A 21993-nucleotide genomic window follows, 5' to 3' on the forward strand; every position below is an offset into this window, starting at 1 on the left:
GGACAGGTCAGTGGGGAAATGTTATCTTTGCCCATTTCTGTGACATCATATTTTTTTTTGGCTTAATATATAGGACAGTTTTCTGATTTTTTATTTTGTTATAATGTTTTAGCTCACATTCTTTTGAATGATTTGCATTTGGTTATTTTCTGTTGCATTGCCCTGTGTCTATTCATAAGGATAAGTGTACTGTTAGCTCGTATGGGTCTCACATGGTGATAATGTGATGATTTACCCCACAGTGTCTTCAATGAAAAGAAAATCCTTCAGAGAATAAGTGAAGCTGAACACCCGTTCCTGGTGTCATTACATGGAACATTCCAAACGGATTCTCACTTATTTTTTGCGATGGAATATCTACCTGGAGGTGACATGTTTGATTTCCTCACATCTGTAGAATTGCAAGAACCAGATATCATGTAAGTAGAAATGGAAATGGGGGGAGGTTTCAAGGGTTTCAGGGTAGCATTACCACAGCATATATCATTAAAATATAATGTATCACAACCAAAGATATGGCTATGATACAGACCTTCCTTCTCAATTTGTTCACCTAGTTTCTCACACATAGTTTCTATATCAAGAAAAAATTACATACTGACTTTTATTTTTCTCTATTCAGGTTTTACAGCGCATGTATAGTGCTTGGCCTGGAGGCATTACACAAGATGGGCATTTTCCATAGGTAAGTACTAATATCAATAAATCATCTTTATTCCAGAAGAAGCTGGTAACACTACTAAGAACACCACACAATTGTTGCTATCTAAGGATTTGTATTTCTACTAAACTATTTTCTTTGTTTTAATTCAGAGATCTAAAACTTGAGAATTTCATGTTGGATCAAGGCGGATATCTTAAAATCATCGATTTCGGCCTCAGCAAAGACAGTAAGTGTTGTTCTGGACCATACATAGCATAAGTTCAGGTTTTATTGGTCTAAAATTTGCTTTCAATTGGCCTACTTCCTTGGGGTGCCTAATAAGGGCTGTGATTGGATAATTAGTAGCCCCTTATGTGGACTGGCAGCATATGGAAGGCTCTATTTGTCGGCATACATGGTTTCTATGCAAATAGATTTTGCCTTCAAGACAGGAATTCAAAAATATGCACCTGGTTTGAGGTCACTGGGAGCAGCATCTAATGGGTTGGGGGAGCAGCATGTTTCTCACAAGCTACTGGTTGGGCATTGCTGCCCAGGTATAGCATGTTTATGTGTCATTACTCTCAACTTGGAGATTTCCTGGGGATATGTTTCAGCCTGGGATATACAGACTATAACTCGTTACTATGGGTAAAGGTGTCTGGGAGCCAGTCTCTGGGTATGTACACTGACCAGGTTTAAGAGAAAATCTTTTTGTAGGCTTCTCTAATATACTCATATTGTTATCAGGATCAAACAATAGTGCTATTTTTTTTAAATATAATATGTAAATGGCCTAAACATATGTGAGTGAGTGTGTAGTTTGTAAGCAAGCAGCTGAGGAAAGTCTCTCATTACATTACATTACGTTCGGGTCCCCAGATCTGCAGATTTCTTACAGTGTTTCTTGTGTTTAAGGATTTGGATACACAGACCGCACAAACGCCATCTGCGGCACAAGAACTTACATGGCCCCGGAAATGTTTATGAATATTGGATATGGCATGGCAGCCGACTGGTGGGCCCTTGGAATCAGTATATACGCTATGCTCATGTATGAGGTAAAGACAATTTCTTTATTTTCAGCCTACATTGGTAAATCTTGTCATTTCATAGCGAGACTAAACATAGTGTAATAATTTGTCATGTATAAGTGTAATATATATTGTAATCTCCATGTTTACAAGCATATCTTCCCATACTATCCTATATAATAAAGTTGAAGTGTCTCTGCGTCCAGTCCCTGTGTCCGTGGGATTGCGCTACTGCGCATGTGCCCCACGGACCGTCTCTGGCGAATGTTTGACTACATATGTTCTAGCGCCCGTTAATTTAACGGGCTTAATGTCTAGTTAGTAATAATACATAGTGTGAATATTATAGCATTTGGCTTCCCTTTGTCAGATATAAGAGATACCATGACAGATGTATAGCTCAGATACAGAGGCTGCTAAATGGATGAATTGTGACAGATCTTTCAGAAATGTTCTTTTACTAAAGAAGTCATGATTTTCTTTTTCAGTTACCATTCAACAATGAAGATCAGAATGAGCTAGTGAACAGCATCCTTTATGATGAAATCGAGCTGCCAGAAGAACTATCAGAGGATGTCTGTAAATTAATATATGAAGTAAGTTCAGCACATCAGTGTCATGTGACTTTATCAACCTGTTATGCTAAGGGAATACACATAATAATATAGTTATTTTCACAATATCACTATGTCCTTTAGTGTTCTTTAGTTGTAGTTTTAGCTTTTAACTGAATATGGAAATGCGTATTACCCCAGTGATCTCAAAGAGACAGGCTGTGAACATCATAATCAGCAATTACCCACAAATATAGGGGGATGTTAATCATAATTGAGTGTCACTTAAATATGTAAATTAATCTCTGTTGTTTTGTTTTTTGTAGCTCTTGGAAAAAGATCCAGATTATCGCCTCGGATCTGGTGAGGCTGGTGCTGAAGTGATCAAAGCGCAGCCCTTCTTCAGAGTAGGTTTCTATTCTACTCATTTTAATTTACTTACAGAAATGCATTATTCAATACTGATAACACTTTAATGTTTTATTCAACATAATTTTTTCTGTAGGCTCCTTGTGCTTTATAATTTTCCAGCAATTTTATTTTTTGAAACCGATACTCATTGTGAAATATCTCCTGTCTTTTAGGATATTGACTGGGAACAACTATTACATAGAAAAACAAAGCCTCCATATGTGTTCAACAACCAAGGCCATCTGAAGAGCTTCAATAGCCCTGAATGCCAAGCTCCAGCATTGACAACACCTGCTGTAAAGATCCCATCAGAGCTGCAAGAAGCATTTAGAGAATTCGATTATACACCTGACTGAACTTCAAATAATGGTAGGTATGGACGGGGTAGGTGGGGGGTCAGTCTATGTCTATATGGACAGAAGTCCAAGTCATATAAAGTTAATGTGAGATGTCCAAACTCAACAAGTTCTAAAAGAGAAGGCTCATGTTGGAATATTCTTCTTCTTGTAGAGGAACATGGGGAATAGATATGTAATGTGAAGACATCAGCAAATACTTTTATGGCAAAATAATAAAAAGCATGCAAATACACTGTTATGATAGATGTAAAAAAGGTTTAATTTCTGGTGTCATTAACTCTTTAAGGCACAATTAACCCAACGAGATTTGTAATGTGTTTGTGTTACTAAATACGGGACAGCAAATTTTACTAATAAATTTGATCAAATATGAAATATAAAGTATATCATAAAGTCACCTGAAAAGTGGAAAAACCCTTCGTCCTTCTTATTAATTTAAAATCAGCTCATAAGTTGCCTTTTAGATGTAATTCCTTCTGTGATTTTGTTTTTCAGATGAGAGATGGAGCAGCAACAGTCAAAGGGAATCTTATTTAGAGAGGAATATCATGGATCATATTTCATACTTAACGTGCTTGTTGAATTCACTGTGTACATAATAATACAAATAAATTATATTTTTATTCAAAAATATGATCTGTATATTTATTAATCATTTGGGCGGATACATTTGCATCAGTTACTGGCCAATGGGAGCTCACAATGGTTTTCAGGATCCCTGTAGTCCTGTCCTTTGGTTTTGTCAAAGAAACCCGTTCTCCTCCGGGGGTAGCAGAAAATTGCAAACAGAATGGACCAGTGCTCCAAGGAGCTCAGGAGTAGACAGCAAGAAAGAAAGAGAAAACTTGCACAAAGATGCTTACAAACGTTAGCGGCCATGTTTGCATCCTTTTTGACTGATTAAAGCATGTAAAGCCTTGCAGAGCTTTCCATTAAGTTCAATTTAGCTTATCGTGTTTTAGGGAAAAAAATAGCATTAGCCAAGCCATGTTGTGCTATAGTCTAAAGGAAAAGCACAACGCCAGGAGTAACAGAATATACACAGGCTTGTGCATAAATTAGGGGGTTATTTATTAAAGTCCTAAAAACTCAAACTTTTGACTATAAAATCTGAATTTTTAGTAAAAAAAAAAAAAAAAAAAAAATCATCATTCTTATGTCTATGTAAGCTCTTGTGAGTAGGGCTCTCTGGTCATTTTATTCTGTAACCCTTGTTTGTTTCATTATTGTAAATCCCCTGTTTGTAATGAATACATTTAAAACGCTGCATAACTTGCTGGCGCTATATATATATATAAACAATGATGATGAAAACTAACATTAGCACAATTAAACAAAAGGTCATTCTAAGCAACTTTCCGTTGATGTAAAGTGTTTTAAGGTTGATGTAAAGTGTTTTAAGGTTTTCAAAGCCATTTCTAAATGAAACTGACTGAAAATTATCTGCCTGTACTCCTGGTTCTGAGTCTTGAAAACAATGTACAACTCATGGGTCTGTTATCAGCTGGCTTCTACTACATTGTCCAAATAGTCAGAACGCAATGAATAACACGGGACAGACAAGGTCCTGCTTTCAACAGCAATTGCAATTTTTTTTCATTAGGCAACGCTGTGTTTTGGTTATCCATCCCATTATGCCTGATTCATTCCTCTGTGTGCCCATAACTTTTATGGAACATTTCATCAATTCCACATGTAACCCTTTCATCGTCCCTTGGTGTTGGAGTTACACTCCACGTGTTGTGGTGCTTATAAGATAAGAGCCACTCTGCAGTGGTATTGGGAGAGACTGGGTACCTGGTACTTATTAGTGCAGTGCCTCCACCTAGTGGGATCTGGGAATGCACCTACAGGTGGCCCCACTAGGACACAGTAATAATGCACACACAGTATTTGGTAAACTGAATAACTGTTTATTGAAAATAAAAGTAAATAAAGGAGAACCTAATACATACAACACTCCTGACAAGTGGCCATGGGGCCTCACTTACTAACTAGGACCAGTGCAAACTCTCTCTCTAACTAAAGAAATAAAGTTCTTTACTCAGTCCCAGACACACAGTCTGTGCAATCTTCTCTTTGCTATGGATAATGACAATACTCACATGCCAGGCTCTTAGGATACTGTACAATCAGTCTTCAGGCGAGTCAAGCACATATGGACACGCAGTGTGACTCCAGCCCCTTTGGATGCTCAGATGAGAATCTCCTGCTCGTTGCTCCTCCAGTCTGGATTCCTTTCACACTCTCTGTCTCTCCAGGCACCATATCTGGCTTCCCTGTGACACAAATGCAGTTTATAACTCCACAATGATTTTCAAGCTTACAGTAAAGCATTAAACAGCTTCAGGTTTATTTTGGGTTGTGTTGCAACTAGGGTTGCCACCTTTTCTGGAAAAATGGACCATTGTCCATACAAAATCTCTCCAGTTCAGTTAAATTTGATGGCTGCCGAGCATGGACAGCCTGCTTCAAATCATCCCATAGATTTTCGATGATATTCAAGTCGGGGGAAAGTGACGGCCATTCCAGAATATTGTACTTCTCCCTCTGCATAAATGCCTTTGTAGATTTCCAAGTGTGTTTAGGGTCATTGTCTTGTTGCAATATCCAACCCCTGCGTAACTTCAACTTTGTGACTGATGCTTGAACATTATCCTGAAAAATTTGTTGATATTGGGTTGAATTCACCCGACCCTCGACTTCAACAAGGGCCCCAGTCCCTGAACTAGCCACACAGCCCCACAGCATGATGGAACCTCCACCAAATTTGACAGTAGGTAGCCGGTGTTTTTCTTGGAATGTGGTGTTCTTCTTCTTCCACCATGTAAAGTGCTTTTTGTTATGACCAGATAACAAATTTTTTGTCTCATCAGTCCAAAGCACCTTGTTCCAAAATGACTGTGGCTTGTCTAAATGAGCTTTTGCATACAACAAGCGACTCTGTTTGTGCCGTGAGTCCAGAAAAGGTTTCTTTCTCGTCACCCTGCCATACAGATGTTCTTTGTGCAAATTGCACTGAATTGTAGAATGATGTACAGATAGACCATCTGCAGCAAGATGTTCTTGCAGGTCTTTGGAGGTGATCTGTAGGTTGTCTGTAACCATTCTCAGAATTCCTATGAAGTTCAACGAGATAATCCAACCAATTTGGTGTTACCAGTAATCAGTATTGAGCAGTTACATGCATTCAAATTAGCAAAATTACAAAGGTATCCAAATTTCTACACAATAAAAAAATAAATAAATAAAAAAAAATATTTAACAGTCTGCCTGGATACTTCTGTACCTATAAATTACCCCTTTTTACTAATGAAGTGACCCTTCCAAAACATTTACTTCATTTCACTTCCATGACTGGAAAAAAAAATTACAGAGGGCCCTTAGGCTAATAGCACACATGGAGCTGTAAGTGAGCACTCATTGGGATTTTCTATCTCCCTGTCAGTGCACACACTGAGCAGATGTTGGCCATAGAATGCTGTTCAACACCTGTTCAAAATCTGTGGTTTAGAATGAACTGGCATTTTTTCCACCAGCAGTGTAGACAATGTAATATACTCCATTAGCCTAATGCAGGGATCCCCAACCTTTAGAACCAGTGAGCAACATTCAGAAGTAAAAGGAGTTGGGGAGCAACACTAGCATGAAAAATGTTCCTGGCGACTCAAATAAGGGCTGTGATTGGCGATTTAGTAGCCCCTATGTTGATTGTCAACCTATATTGAGGCTCTGTTTGGCAGTTTTTATGCAATTAAAAGTTGCCTCCAAGCCTGGAATTCAAAAATAGGCACCTGCTTTGAAGCCATTGGGAGCAACATCCAAGGGGTTGGAGAGCAACATGTTGCTCACGAGCTACTGGTTGGGGATCACTGGCCTAATGCATGGATGCATGATGAATGCATAAAAATGTGTTTTATTATGCAATTTAGTGTTCTGTGTCTGCCATTTCTATATTTAAATATTATTTTAAACACACAATAAGTTCAAACATGCTTCTGGGTCTGCTGCACCTTGAGGTAACAGACTGGACCACAACCCTAACCCCCTTTTGCTTACGTCATTAACATAGAGTGCAAATGCATTTATGCTAAATTACTTAAAATTGAGGTTAAAAATAAAACAAAATTTAGGATCAAAATTAAGCTGCTGCTAATGAAAGAAATTTGCCCTGGTGTAACTATAGATGTAGTGGACCTGGAGATCTGCTAGCTTTATAGTTGTAAAGAAACTAGGGATGCACTATTTTGGATTCGACCGAACCCCTGAATACTGAACCGAATCCTATTTGCATATGCAAATTAGGGGTAGGAAGGGAAAACATTTTTTACTTCCTTGTTTTGTGACAAAAAGTCATGTGTTTTCCCTCCCCACCGCTAATTTGCATATGCAAATTCGGATTCGGTTCAGCCGGGCAGAAGGATTCAGCCGAACCCGAATCATGCTGAAAAAGGCAGAATCCTGGCCGAATCCCGAACCGAATCCTGGATTCAGTGCATCCCTAAAAGAAACCCTCCCTAGAAACTCTCCTACCTGAGAGTGAGTGGGCAGGTGGAAAGTGGTAGACTGGGTAAGGGATATTATATGTGCCAGGCCCCTCCGAAGATTTAGGGGGGTGGAGGCTACATTGGGTGATTATGCCATTGTAGATATGTCTTTACATACTTGTGTGAGTCTCCTTGAGTCTGTTAATCTCAGGGCATAAAAAAGTGGTAACTAGAGGCCCATTTTAGAGTCCTGTGCGGGTCTATTTTTTGGAACTTATACCCGACCGTACCCGCAACCTGCAATCCGCCATCCGGATTTTTACCCGCTTGGACCTGCTACCCGACCCGCAAGTACCTTATCCGCAATCCGGACAATCTGAACATCAAGAAGTTCTGTCATTGTAAACCGGAAGTGACATCAACGGAAGTAGGCGTGATCAGGAAAAAAAGGAGTAAAACAGGAAGTGCTGCCATTGTAAACCGGATGTGACAGCATCAGAAAAAAGGAGTAGAAATCGATATTGAGGAGACCCTTGACCCGCAGAACCGCTGACCCGCGTCTGTACCTGCACCCTGGAACTTCTACCCGCAACCTGCAGGACTCTAGCCCATTTATCAAAGGTTGAATTCATGTGAATTTTTTTTAATTTGAATTTACTCGACTGGGAAGTTATTTAAGAAAAAATGTAAATGTCTACTATTCGTTTGAACGGTTGGACCCGAAAATTCTAATTGTATTCGATTCGTACAAATCAAGTTTTTCTCCCGAAGACTATTAAGATCTCCAAATGGCTCAGTGGACCTCTACCATTGACTTTTAAATGAACTTGGCAGGTTTTAGGTGGTGAATATTTAAATTAGGACTGTTTCCATGGTTGAGGTGTAATAAATCTCACATTCGAATAGGGAATTAAAATTGGAATGTGTGAATTTTGACATTCGAATTTACTATTCGACCCTTGATAAATCAAAGGTCGAATAGGTGGGCGTAGGCGTAGATTTGCCAGGCAACGCTAATTCACTATAATCCGAAGTTGCGTCCAGGACTCGAGCAAAGTTGCGCTAGCATTACTGCGCCAAACGAAGCAAAGTTGCACTATTGTTGGCTAATTTGCATACGGCGGGAAGTTAAAGTTGAATGGACGTATATGTTGCAGCAAATACATTACAATACACAAGTCCAGGGAACCTTAATAAAATGAAATAGAGTTGTTATATAGCCCTACACATGTGCCCAGTGTATAGTTTATGTGTCTTATGGTAGGAAATGTAAGGGGGAGCCCGGGTACACAAAAAAAATTTACGGACTTTTTATCACCTGAAAAAAGTAAAAGACAGCGTTTTTTGGGACTTAGAAACTTTTTCAAATAAAAATTGAAGAAGCCCTATACATTCCATTGCACTTTGCCTGTCTGGCGGAACAGGTGACGTTCAGTAAAATGCGCATCTTAGTGAATTTGCGAAGTAACGCTCTTTCGCCAGAGCAAAACTTCGCCTGGCATAAGAGTGAGAAGCAGCGCTAGAGTCTATCTCCTTAGCTAGCGAAGTTACGCCATCGCCCGTTAGTAAATTGCTGACGTAATGAAATGACATCATGCTGGCAAATTTTCGCAAATGTTAGTCACTTCGCCCTTTAGTAAATTTGCCCCTTGGATGGCCAATAGGGTAGTGCGTCAACTTCCTTGCCAGTAGTGTTTTAGTTTGTTCCCAAAAGCAGACATCACCTTTATGTAGCTTTAAAATTGCTGAGCTTTAGCAGTGATGAAATGACTTTTATGTTGTGTTCTTTAAACATGGAAAACTACATTAGTATATTAAAAACAGAGGAGTTGAGGTACCATAAACTTAAGAGTCAGAGTCAAAGGATTTTTTGATGGAAATCTCTTTTAAAGTACAATTAGTCACCTCTCACAACTGTACTGGCAAAGTTAAAGGGGGAGTTTAATTTAGTATAATTAAAAATGTAGGCAATATAAAACATTAATCGGGATTTTTGAACAAATTGTAATATACATATTTATAAATATGCTGTTGAAAGTATATCACAAAAATTGCAGTCTCAGAATATCAGGCAATGGTTATGGGTCCTCAAAAATGCCATCTAGTGGTCAATATGAAAGCCAGACATTTAAGCGCTAACTGCTGCTGCTAAGTTATGAATTGCCAAAAAAAAATGTTTTTTTTGTGCAATATGACCTCAGAGTGCACCAATCAAACACAGCCAGCTGACTGACAGGGGTGTAGGCACTTTGTACCTGATGAAGGGAGGTGTCGACCCCCCCCAAAACGTTGTTCTGCATTTTTGTGGTAAATCTGGCTCAATAAAGGATTCGTTGCACAGCAAAGAAATGGTAGAGTACTATATCCGTTTGTGGAGTTATTTTGCTGTAGGCACTTTTGGGGGAATGTAATAAAAGTCAGTAACGGAAAAAATATTCACAATGCTAAAAAGTTATGCCTATATATTTTCCTATGTGCGAATTTAATATAGCTTTTGCGAACCTGGAACTTATCACCTTTATATTTTTTCATAAATTTGTCTTTGTGCTACTTTTATTGTATGAAATGTTTTTTAGCCCAATTTATAACTTATACAAATTAACGTTTGCTAATTGTTTCTGCATACTGTGGTGAAGACTAAAATCCTAGCCAACAGTGCTGTCTGCGGCAGCAACTGCCACTAAGATTAAATTGATACCGACATGTTCTTATAAAAATCATAGGAACGTGTCCATATCTAGGAGGTGCTGCACGCCGAATATTTTCAACTAAAAGGCCCCCCCCAGCCCCACGAACCTTCGTTAACCCGACCCTCAGACACTGCTATATGTCTTCTGTGTTGTTTCAGTGACGCTGGGCTGGGGGTGGCGCCATCCTTCCATAGGCTATTTACAAATGAAAACAGGACTGCAACCTATGGAAGAATCGCTCTGCCCCCAGCCCAGCGTCACTGAAGCAATGTGGAAGATCTGTTAGCTGTGTGAGAGGGTCGGATTAACAAGGTTTTGTGGGGCTGGGGGGCGGCTTTGGCGGGGCTTTTAGTTGAAAATATTCGGCGTGCAGCAGCTCCTAGATATGGACATGTTCCTATGATTTTTATCGTAAAGTGTCGGAATCCAGGGGCGCTCCACCAATGACGCGAGTTGACGTCCAGGCTTGCCCAGGCTTGCCTTTTCAACAATCTCAATGACTTAGCTTATTAGGGAGAGCAAGTCAGTAGGAACCAGGCACTTTGTTTATAGCAAACGCATTATAGGGAGTGTCAGCTCTTGAAGCAAAGCACTACAGGCCTATTTCTTTACTTTGGATTCCCAGATGCTGCCAGACATTATGGGGTATATTTATCAAAGAGTGACCTATACTAGATAAAAGTGAAGTTCCGCCACTAGAGTGAAATTCCGCCACTTCCCATTCATTTCTATGGGGTTTTTGAAGGCATATTTATCACAGGGTGAAATTTCACTTTCACCCATTGATAAATACGCCTTTCAAAATCCCATAGAAATGAATGGAGAGCTGCGGAATTTCACTCTAGTGGCGGAACTTCACTCTTTGATAAATTTACCCCATAATTCTGAAACATGACACAGACATCTGACCTCTGTTGAGTAATGGTTGGACTACATCTCCCAGCATACTCCAGTGGCACGCACACACACACACACACGACCCAGGCTGCTTCTCTGTATAACGTGAGTCTAACTCAAACACCCATACACTCCTCCTGCCCGACCCTCTTCACCCCACACCGCAAACTACCTTTACATTCACGTCCACTTTGCCCTCACCATGGTTCTGGTTGAACCCGGAGTAAAGCAAGCCGTTTCCGTGGGGGTTTGAGGGCAGCAGGATCATGGCTGAGGCTTCCCGGTACCGGGATTTCCTCTGTCAGCCCCCCCATGCCCCTTTGTATCATCATCCGGTGCCGGTGATGCTCCTGCAGACTCAGCTCCACTCACTTCCGGCTTGCACAGATCGCACAGCTGAGCACCCTGCCAAGCAGCGAGGGGGAGTGGAATAGGGCTGTGCACGTGTGTTTGTGACAGAGGGGAAAATTTAAACTTTACACTGTTGGAGGTGGCTGCAAACATGAGCGTGGTGACGTCCGTTCTGCCATGCCAGAAAGTGGGGGAGGAACCGGGAGACAGAGCAGACAGCAGAGGGGTGAAAGCCTTTATACTAAACAGACGGCGGGTCACGGATTAGTTTAAAGATCAACTAATTAGGTGGCCGCGCTGTTCTGTTCAGGCTGAGGATAGGTACTCACGCTGATGGCTTTGATTTATTGCTTGTAAGTGAAGCACTGCACCGCATGTTATCGGACAGCGGGCGGCCCACTGAAACACAGGGCAGAGCGGCCCCTCGGGCAATTGCCCGATTCGAAAGATTATCAGTCCGGGCCTGGCTGTCGGTATCGCTTTAAGCCTAGGGCCGCACAATTGCAGATCTTGGCCTGCAGATAAACACAGGCCAAGTTTTGCTGCCCTTTTGCTCCTGCTCTGCCTGCACCCGGAATCATTGTCTCAGCGCAGGTGCAGGCAGATGTCGGTGCCAAAACGCAAAACTTTGCATTTCGCTCCAAAATCTGCCCAAAATCTGCCCTCTACATTAAAAAATCTGCCCTGCCTCCACCCGTGGAGAATCCATAACGTCTGGCCGTAGCCTTAGTTCTTTTCCTTTACAGTCCACTGGTAGGCAAAAGTTGTTTTTACCTAGGGTTTTTCAAAGATGCTAGAGCTTTAGACTACCAAGCAAATTGAAGTACCAGCAAAGATATTACTTAAAGACCCATGCAAACAAATCGTTCAATAGAGGTGTTGGATAGCTACTATCTGATTAGCTCTGAAAACACGACCCATGTTGTGGTGTAATACAATGGAAAGGGGTAGTAACAATAGCCGTCTCAAAGCTTTCCATCCTGAAGTGCTGGCTCCTTCTCAAAGCTCAAGAACAGGTATAATCAGGCCCGGACTGGCAATCTGTGGGTTCTGGCAAATGCCAGAGGGGCTGCTATAAGGTCCAATGGAAAGTCAGTATTTAGTGGGATGGAGGGTGCTGTTAGGGCCTCTATGTGGGCTGTTTGGGCCTCTGTGTACCTGAAATGCCAGGGCCTATTTTAATTCTCAGTCCGGACCAGATGGCTGCGCCAATGTTACAGCTAAAAAAATACATTTGTTGTTTCATCCATCTCCTTTTTGCTTGGGTGACATTAGTGCACTTCTGTTGACTTGTCATTTTGACTTGTCCTGGGCGATGAGCATGCACAACAGCTTGTGAACGTTAGGAAGATGCAACCTAATGAATGGCAGCCATGATATTGCTTGGATTCAGAATTTCAATGACACTGTACTGCTTTCCTGTTACATTTTAGTCAAAATTGTTATAGCCGTTAAATAAACCATGCTGAGAAAAATCTTTGGAAAATGTTTTTGTGTGTGCGTTTTTCATTTCCTTTAAGGTGTGTCTCCATAACCCCCTTTAAAAAGTGAAAGTTGGGGAGGCGCATGCGCGTGGCTGACCTGACGTGCTAGTGACCGCTCCGCTCCTGAACTGCAGCATTTAGCAAACATCAGCAGTCAAAAGCACCGGAATACTCCCGAAACTTTGCTTACTAGCACCGGAACACCACTGGACTTGCATGATGGGGCCACCGGCGACGAAGAAGAAGGCACAGCTTCAAACGCCGCCAATATTCCAGAGGCGCACAGCTGACACAGCGCGGCCGCCATCTTTATCCCCCCGCATCAAACAAACGGAGGATCCCGAACCCCAGGCCTGTGGTCCCGATATTCACGCGGCACTACAAGCTGTACAACTGCTGTTTAAGCTGCTGTGGCCGAATTTGCCAAGCAATTGCGGGACCTGGGTGAAAGAGTGGACACTCTGGAACAGCATTCTGACGCACATGCCATGTCGTTACAGGACGACCAGGCCCAACTAAACTTGCACCAGTCGCAGCTCCTCACTCTAGAAAACAAAGTTGAGGATCTGGAGAACAGATCAAGGAGAGGGAACCTGCGGCTACGTGGAGTGCCTGAAACCGTAAGTGACTTACCCAAAATGGCGGAGGAACTCCTCCGTCTTCTATTGCCTGACCTCCCTGACGCACACCTACATATAGAAAGGATGCATAGAGCCCTGGGGCGCCCAAGAAACAACCTGCCAAGGGATATTGTTATGAAACTCCACCATGTTGAAGTGAGGGATATGGCCTTACAGGCAGCACGCAAGCTACATAGGGAATCCCTCCCGCATGGCATGCAGCTGTTCGCTGATCTAGCGCCAACTACCCTCTTGAAGAGGAAACAGATGCAACCTGTTACTGCAATTCTACTTAAACAAAAGATAAAATACAAATGGGGTTTTCCCTTTTCCCTCATGTTCCCCTGGGAAGGAAAGCAGTGTACTATCCGTACCCTGGAAGAGGGCCTTTCACTCCTGGAAGGGACACGCACTCCAACCTCCCACCTCAGCCGTTCCCCATCTGTTTCGCCACGGCAAGGTCCAGACTGGACCCAGACGCCAAAGAACAAGCAGCAAAGGGACCAATCACCCAAAACTCAACGGCATACACGGCCAAGACCCGAGAGTGTTCCCCCTGCGACCTGAACCACAGTTGCCAGGCAGAAAAATCCGCCTATGCGGGGCCTAACAGATACTATTGCTACCCCATGACCTCTGCTTTGACTGTTAATGCAGTATTCCACCTTGATGACAAGACGAAACTTTGAAAGATAAAAAAACAAAGAAAAAAACAAAAAAAAAACAATACAAAAATTAGAAAATTGAAAAAAAAAAAAAATTCTACAAAAATAATAAAAAATAAATCGAAAAAAAAAAAAAAAAATAGCAATAAGGAAATAAAAAAAAATTACAAAAAAAAACAAAAAAAACAGATCCTGCAGAACCAGGACTTTGCTGCCTCACTCCGAGCAAACTCCCCCATCCCCCCACACGTTGTATGTGACGGGGTCTTGTGGGGAAATCATGCTCACCGTTGAACTTGTTACTCAAGTTGATTGTTTGTTTCTACTTTTTTTCCTGTTCTTCTACAACACAAGCCGTACAGCTGGACAACCTGGATATAGATCCATCATAACTTATTCCCTGATGCAAACTGCAGCACTCTCACTAGTGTTCCCGAATGGATAACACAACTCTACAAACGATCAAAATAGTGTCGCACAATGCACAGGGCCTCAACTCCCCCAGCAAAAGAAGAGCCGCATTCCAGGCTTATCAACGACTCTCCCCACATATCCTATGCCTCCAAGAGACTCACTTTACGCAAAGGTCGTTTCCAAAATTTTTCCACAAACAATACCCTAATTTTTACCTCTCTTCGGCCTCCAGCAAACACAGAGGCGTGGCTATCTTTTTACACAAAAACTTTCCCTTAGTTCCGACGAACATTGCGACTGATCGAGAGGAGCAATATGCGATCCTACAAGGCACACTCTATGATGATTCCTACACAATTATATGCTCCTACGCACCTACAGATGCTCCATTCAAATTCTTTCAAAACTTGGCCAGCAAACAATCATCTATACATTCTGACAGACTGATATGGGCCGGCGACTTCAATCTCCCTTTTAACTCAACACTGGATAGATCGCATAAAACGCCTAATCTCACACATTCCAAAGCGTCCACAAACATTGAACACCTTTTACAAACGAATGGACTGATAGACACCTGGAGAGAAGTGCATGGCAACAGGCGTGACTACACTTTCTATTTACACCCTCACAACAGCTACTCCAGGATTAACTACATTCTAACTAAATCAAAAGATGCCACAGTTCTAAGGGACTCCCGGATTCTACAGTGTGCATGGTCTGACCATGACATGGTACAAACAGAACTGTCACTCCAGATACCTTCCACCACTCGCCCTACATGGAAGCTAAACGACAGGCTACTAGCAGACCCTGAATGCATACAATACATATCCCAGGAACTAAAAAATTATTTTAAGGAGAACGCGATACCTGGAACGGCCTCGACCTGGGCATGGGTGGCACACAAAGCATATATCAGGGGCTGCCTAATCCGATACGCTTCCCGCAAGAAACGGGAGAGATTGGCACTGCAACACCAACTGGAACAAGAACTAACGAATTTGGAACTTACGAACCGAGCGACCCCCAACATTAACATATGCCGCCAAATCGACGAAACCCGACAGAAATTGAGAGCTTGCCTGTTAGAGAAAGCCGAGGAGGCCATACGCAAAACTAATCACAGATTCTACCTCTATGCGAACAAACCCGACAAAATGTTAGCTAACCTTTTACGCAACCGCAACCGCCAACAAACAGTATATAAAATTAGAACATCAGACGGAAGAATCTCCTCCAACCCGGATACAATTGCCAAGACGTTCGCCAACTATTACCAGAAACTCTACACAGCCACAAATCCCAGGAAAAAGGAATCCCTGGACTCCTACCTTACCAAATATGCACCTAACCCAATCTCTCCAGAGATGAGACAAATGCTGGACGAGGACATCACCTGCCAAGAGATAGAGGATTCCATTAAGCGTCTCAAAAGAGGCAAAGCTCCAGGACCAGACGGCTACACTGGCCTTTATTATAAAAAATTTCAAAACCAACTTCTCCCTCATCTTCTCCAAGTTTTTAAACACGTCACCCAAGGCTTACCCTTGCCGCCAGAAATGAACGAAGCGAAGATTTCTGTGATCCCCAAGCCGAACCGAGACCCTTTCTCCACGAAGAACTTTCGACCTATTTCCCTACTCAATGTAGACATAAAAATCTTGGCATCAATAATGGCCTTGAGGCTTAACAGAGTTCTAACCACGACGATCCATAGAGATCAAATCGGCTTTATTCCATCTCGTCTAGCACCAGACAATATAAGGAAAATCCTCAACATCATTGACCAAGCCAACCGATCCCACACACCCACGTGTCTGCTCGCCTTAGATATAGAGAAGGCATTCGACACACTGAGTTGGCCCTATCTATTCTCTGTCATTGACAAGATGGAACTAGGCACTAACATAAGCAATATGGTGAAGATCTACTATCTCCACCCGACGACCCACCTCACTCTGCCTACCACCTCTTTGCCCGATATCATAAAAATTCAACGGGGCACGAGGCAGGGATGCCCGCTCTCTCCTGCTTTGTTCGCCTTAGCCATGGAGCCACTGGCGAGAGCCATCAGACAGAATCCCGACATCAAGGGCTCTGTAGTGAAAGGGAAAATACAAACTATCGCTTTTCGCAGATGACCTCTTGGTTAACCTTACCAACCCCTTGCTATCCTTGCCTAACCTTCTTAAAACATTACAGGACTTTGCGAAAATATCAGGCCTTAACATCAACACCGAAAAGTCTGAAATGCTACCCTGCAATATGTCTGCACATACAGTAAAACTAATAGAACTGAATTTTGGCTTCACAATACAAAAGGCATATCTTAAATATTTGGGAATTAAACTAACGGCAACCCTACCGTCACTATACCGAGCCAACTTTCCCCCATTGATAAAATCCGTACAACAAGATCTCCTGACATGGGACAACCACAAAATTTCATGGATCGGAAGAATCCACTGCATTAAAATGGTGCTCCTACCGAAAATACTCTATTTATTCAGGTCTCTACCCATTTCCATCAACTTGAAGGACCTCCAGAAGCTTCAAATTAAAATTAATAACTTCATCTGGAACAACAAACATCCCAGAATCTCACGACAGATAATGTATATGACCAAAGCGAATGGAGGACTGGCAGTCCCACATCTGACAAAATATTATTGGGCGGCAAGGATAGCACAGCTCGCCCAAGCCCATGCAACAGACGCAACACCGCTATGGGTACAAATTGAAAACGACCTGATCTACCCCAAACTACTACACCAAGTCCTATGGCTCCCGAATATTGGTAACAAAGACCTGATCAACGCCTCACCCTTAACGCTGGAATCACTCAAACTCTGGACGAGGTTACGAACGAAACACAATCTAATCTCCTCTCCATCTCCACTATGCTCCATACTGAATAACCCCAATTTCCAACCGGGTCTCTATCACCGTCCCTTTACGTGGTGGATTGCCAATGGAATAACTACTCTAAAAGCCTTAACTAGCTTTGGAAAGCTGATGACACTTTCACTACTTCGGGATAAATACCAATTACCCACTGAAGAAATATATAGAGCAAACCAAATTCTACATTTTGCCAACCTCAAATTGAAAAACAATGAACACAAAACGATCACTGCATCCAGCTTTGAAACTTTTTGCATGCAATCACCGTTAGCACCTGGACTGATTTCCCTTCTTTACAAATTACTGATTCACCCCGACAAGCATAACCTAAAACTCCCCTATATGCTAAAATGGGAAGCTGACCTGGGAACATCACTTACGACAAAGCAATGGGCTATATGCAGTCTAACAGCTAACAAAGGCAGTACCTGTGTCTCGATTCGAGAGACTTCTATCAAATTGCTTCATAGAACGTACCTAGTACCAGCACGTCTCCATAAAATTTACCCTTCCTGCGATCCAAACTGCTTCAGGGGATGCTCTGCCAAGGGAACAATGGAACACACTTGGTGGTCCTGCCCCACGGTTTCGAAATTTTGGGACTCAGTGGTTCACCTCATTTCTAGGGTACTACATACCACATTTCCCAAGGACCCATCTACTTTGCTACTAGGGAAGAAACCAAACAAATTTAACAATGCTGCACATAAACTGAGCCAACACATCTTAATGGCAGCCAGACTCATCATTGCTAGCCAATGGAAAAAACCTACACTCTCTTTAGCAACCTTGAGAGCTAAAATAATGTACATCGCAGCAAACGAAAAACTTACACATTTGCTTAAAGAAGACATGGAAGCTTTCGATGCAATTTGGCTACCCTGGCTGGCCCACGAACATGATCCGCAATTATTATTGGCTCTAGACGTCTAACTCCGACTAGGGGGGAACCCTCACTACATTGGCACGACTCAACGTATTGAAGGATGCAACTTCTAAGTCACCCTCGCCATAGATGTATGATGGACACTTTCACTTATGGACTCTCTTTTTTGAATGCAGGACCTGCAGCCAAACTGCTTGTGTTTTTCTCCTACTGTATATCTACAGACTTTTTACTTTACTCCCCTTCCCTTCACCCTTCTTTTTCTTTTCCCCCCTTCCCATTCCTCCTATTTTCATACTATATATACCCACATATGTGATGTTGCATATATGAAACTGCTTAATAAAACTTTCAGTTTTAAAAAAAAAAAAAGTGAAAGTTGTTCTACAATAGACAATAGCAAAATTGGTGCTTAATTTGCTATTACTACTAGAAGATTCTTTAACATTTTGTATTCTTTTTGTCCCAATATATATAAAAAAATGAAATCATTACCTATTTTTTTTCATATAAATAGATTTGATGCTATTTTATGAAAATACAACTGATTTGGAAAGCCTGTGTCTCCCAAATGAGTTATTATTATTACTTTGACTCCTTATGTTTTGCCTACCTTTTTCTGTGTAATTTGTAAAACATTAATAAAACATAAATTACAAAAAAAATGTGTGTGAGTGTATATTGATGCGGACACTTGTCAAATTGTGTATGTGTGTAACAGGGCCGGACTGGGAGTAAAAAGCAGCCCTGGCAAAAAAATCAAGGCAGCCCACACATAAATGCGTGCTCGTGTTTAACTTATACACACACATTTTATATATGTATAGTAGGATATGGGTGTCAAAAGGCCCCAATATTGTGTGTATTTTACCAGCATTAGGCTGGTGAAGTATAAACTCCAGGGAAAAGTCTGTGTGGCTGCAGCAAGTAACGCTGTTTAATTCTATTCTGGATTGGGAAAAGCTGGATAGTGGGTCACTGGAGTGAATGGAAGAGAGCAGGGTGGGCTTCCATTCCTTGCTTCATGTAAGGGTTTTCAGCTGCCAAGCTAGAGGCAGTGAACTAATTAAGCTACAGGTGAGCTGTAGTTAAAAGGAGGTGTGGAGCAACACCTCATGGCTTCTTCCCCTGGATATATCTCCTGGAGCTGGAGGAGGGTGAGGGGGCAATGTGAGGACCTTCTTGAGTAAAGGAAGGTGCCTGTGTGTAGCTGGGAAGGAGAGTGATTCCCTGCTGACCTGTGTTCGAGAGAGAGCTCTAAAGGACTGGAGAGGAAAAGAGAAACCCCTCCCAGGAGACAAGTGTGTCTTGCGTGTGCCCAGAGAGGATTCTGGGATTTGAGGTCCACCCAAAAGCCAGTTTGGGCTAAGGAAACCGTGAGTTAAAGTTAACACCAGTGAAGGTGTGAATTTGGGCTGTTAATGCTAATATGAAGCTAATGTTATCCCCAATGTGAAGCCAGTGGGCTGATTTGTGTTTGTGCCAAATAAAAGTCAGCAGAGCTGCATTTAAACTTAAAGGCGGTGTCAGTCTCCATTCTCTGTGCTGAAAACTGTGCCGGGGCCTTGGGTTTTGCTACCTGAAGCTCACAGTATATATCGCTATCCGTATCATTTACGGTAGGGGGTACATTATTCCTTATAATACATGAGTGATACTCATGGCACTTGTGACATATTCTAATATGGCATGTTCCTGCTGGTAGAGAAGTACCTGAATGCAGGCAATCAGTCTGTAATGTTATATAATAATCTGTGACCATGTTTAGGACTGTAGGAATACTCACACTGGTTCCTTTTACGGGGTTGAATAGTTTAGTGGTTAAAGGAGGCTTAATAGGTGGTTTGGTAGTTAAAGCAGGTGGGAAGGGAGAGCCTATCAGAGATCTGGTGAGGGCGCTTAAGGTGTCCATACATGGGCAGATACTGGCTGCCAGTTTGAGCATTAAGGATGACATTGGCAGCCCAAAATGATTTGTTTTTCCCAATAAATATCATCACAGGCTTTTTATAATTGTGGTGGAACTGCCAGAGGGGCTGATGGTGGGGCCGCGAGCGAGCGGTGGGGGCGATTTATTCGGCCGGGTTGCCTAGGGTGCAAGGTTAACTTGGCCCGGCACTGATTACAAGCATTTCTTGCCATTTAGCATCCAATAGTATAGGATATAAATCTTACTGAATTCTATCTATACAGCATATACTATATATTATTTTTTTTGCTAATTCATGAAAAACGGTTTAAATTGATTGCTGTGAAACGGAGGCAATAATCTTCAACAAACAATCCACTTTTTTTATCATTATTTTCCCAACGTTTTATGTTCTGTATATTAATTAAAAAAGATTTATTTTAGACTTGTGTGTGAAATATAAACATCCTCCTGTTATTATATACTCTCCAAGTGAAGACATGAGTAGGAAAAGCCTCATGAATTGACAACTAAAGGCAGGTTAAAAAATGGCAACCCATCTGTTTTCTCGTGGGTACAACTATTACGTCAGTCTGGGCTCAGGGCTGGATTTACATAGCGGGCGCCCCTAAGCCCATTGCCATTCATCACCCCTGTCCCCTCCCCTTTATTCATGTAAAATTTACCAGAGCAATGGGGAGCACAGGAAATTAAAAAAGTGATTGTATCTCCTGCGTATTGCCAGTGTTTTTGAACCATTTGCGTGTGGTTGGGCAGCTTGCTGCCCCCTAAAATCCTGCCACCCTAGGCCCGGGCCTTGGTGGCCTTTCCACAAATCTGGGCCTGTCTGGGCTATCCAAGTGAGCAGTGACTGATCCAGCCATCTTTTGTTTCACTCCTATGTAACTCAAGCAAATGTATCAGCCACATAAAAGAATCCTTCTACAAATACTCCAAACTTCATAGGACTAACAATGGCCTGATTTGTTTTTATCATATAACCAGGGTACCTAGGGGGAGGGGAGATCCTGATCCAGTAGATCTTCAGCTGATGGGCAGTAAGTCACCGCAACAGAGCAATGACCACAGACTGTACCAGTTTTATAACCTTTATGTGTACCTGCTATTGTACATGCTTTGAAATTAGTTGTTTCCCATCAGAACTTGATTACTAATTACGTTACAATTTCCATGGTAATACCTGAGTATAACCCATATGGTTAAGCCTAGTCACCCCTTCTTACAGTGCATAGAAAATAACTTGAATTTAATATTCGCCTTAATCAATATTTGGGTGCTTTTTTGTTTGCTCCTTAAACCAGTTTTCTTTTCCTGCTGCATTCCTGAATTACAGACCTAGCTAGTATAATAAGTTGGTTTCAGTATGAATCAAACACTGAAGACCTATATGCCAAATATCATGGCTGAAAAGTTTGTAGCCGGACAAGGTTGGGTTGAGAGGGGTGAGCAAGAATAAGTTTTAAACAGTACAGTCTGGGTATGATTGTGCATTTCATTTTTAATACTCAGAGCAATTTTATTTAACATTTCTAAATTACTTAATGTATATATATTTCTTGGTAAAACATTTTCAAAATAACTGACATTTTGGAAGCTGAGCCATGTTTTGCACCAGAATTATATTTTTGCCACCCTATCTGATTATTATTATGGATATAGTT

General features: G+C 41.8%; 1 protein-coding gene and 1 long non-coding RNA gene across 2 annotated transcripts; both read left to right on the plus strand.

Moving 5' to 3' along the window:
- The first annotated feature begins 761 nt into the window (after positions 1-761).
- LOC121398991 (serine/threonine-protein kinase N1-like) lies at positions 762-2408 on the plus strand. Its single transcript, XM_041578718.1, has 4 exons — positions 762-890; positions 1562-1704; positions 2166-2273; positions 2376-2408. Exons 1-4 carry the CDS (start codon positions 836-838, stop codon positions 2406-2408), a joined length of 339 nt encoding a protein of 112 aa, XP_041434652.1. The 5' UTR covers positions 762-835.
- A 75-nt stretch (positions 2409-2483) lies between these two features.
- LOC108706437 lies at positions 2484-3589 on the plus strand. Its single transcript, XR_001934088.2, has 3 exons — positions 2484-2638; positions 2816-3011; positions 3497-3589. It is a non-coding gene; the product is annotated as an uncharacterized LOC108706437 (long non-coding RNA).
- Positions 3590-21993: the final 18404 nt, after the last annotated feature.

This window comes from Xenopus laevis, chromosome 1S (genome assembly GCF_017654675.1).
Source record: "Xenopus laevis strain J_2021 chromosome 1S, Xenopus_laevis_v10.1, whole genome shotgun sequence".
NCBI lineage: Eukaryota > Metazoa > Chordata > Amphibia > Anura > Pipidae > Xenopus > Xenopus laevis.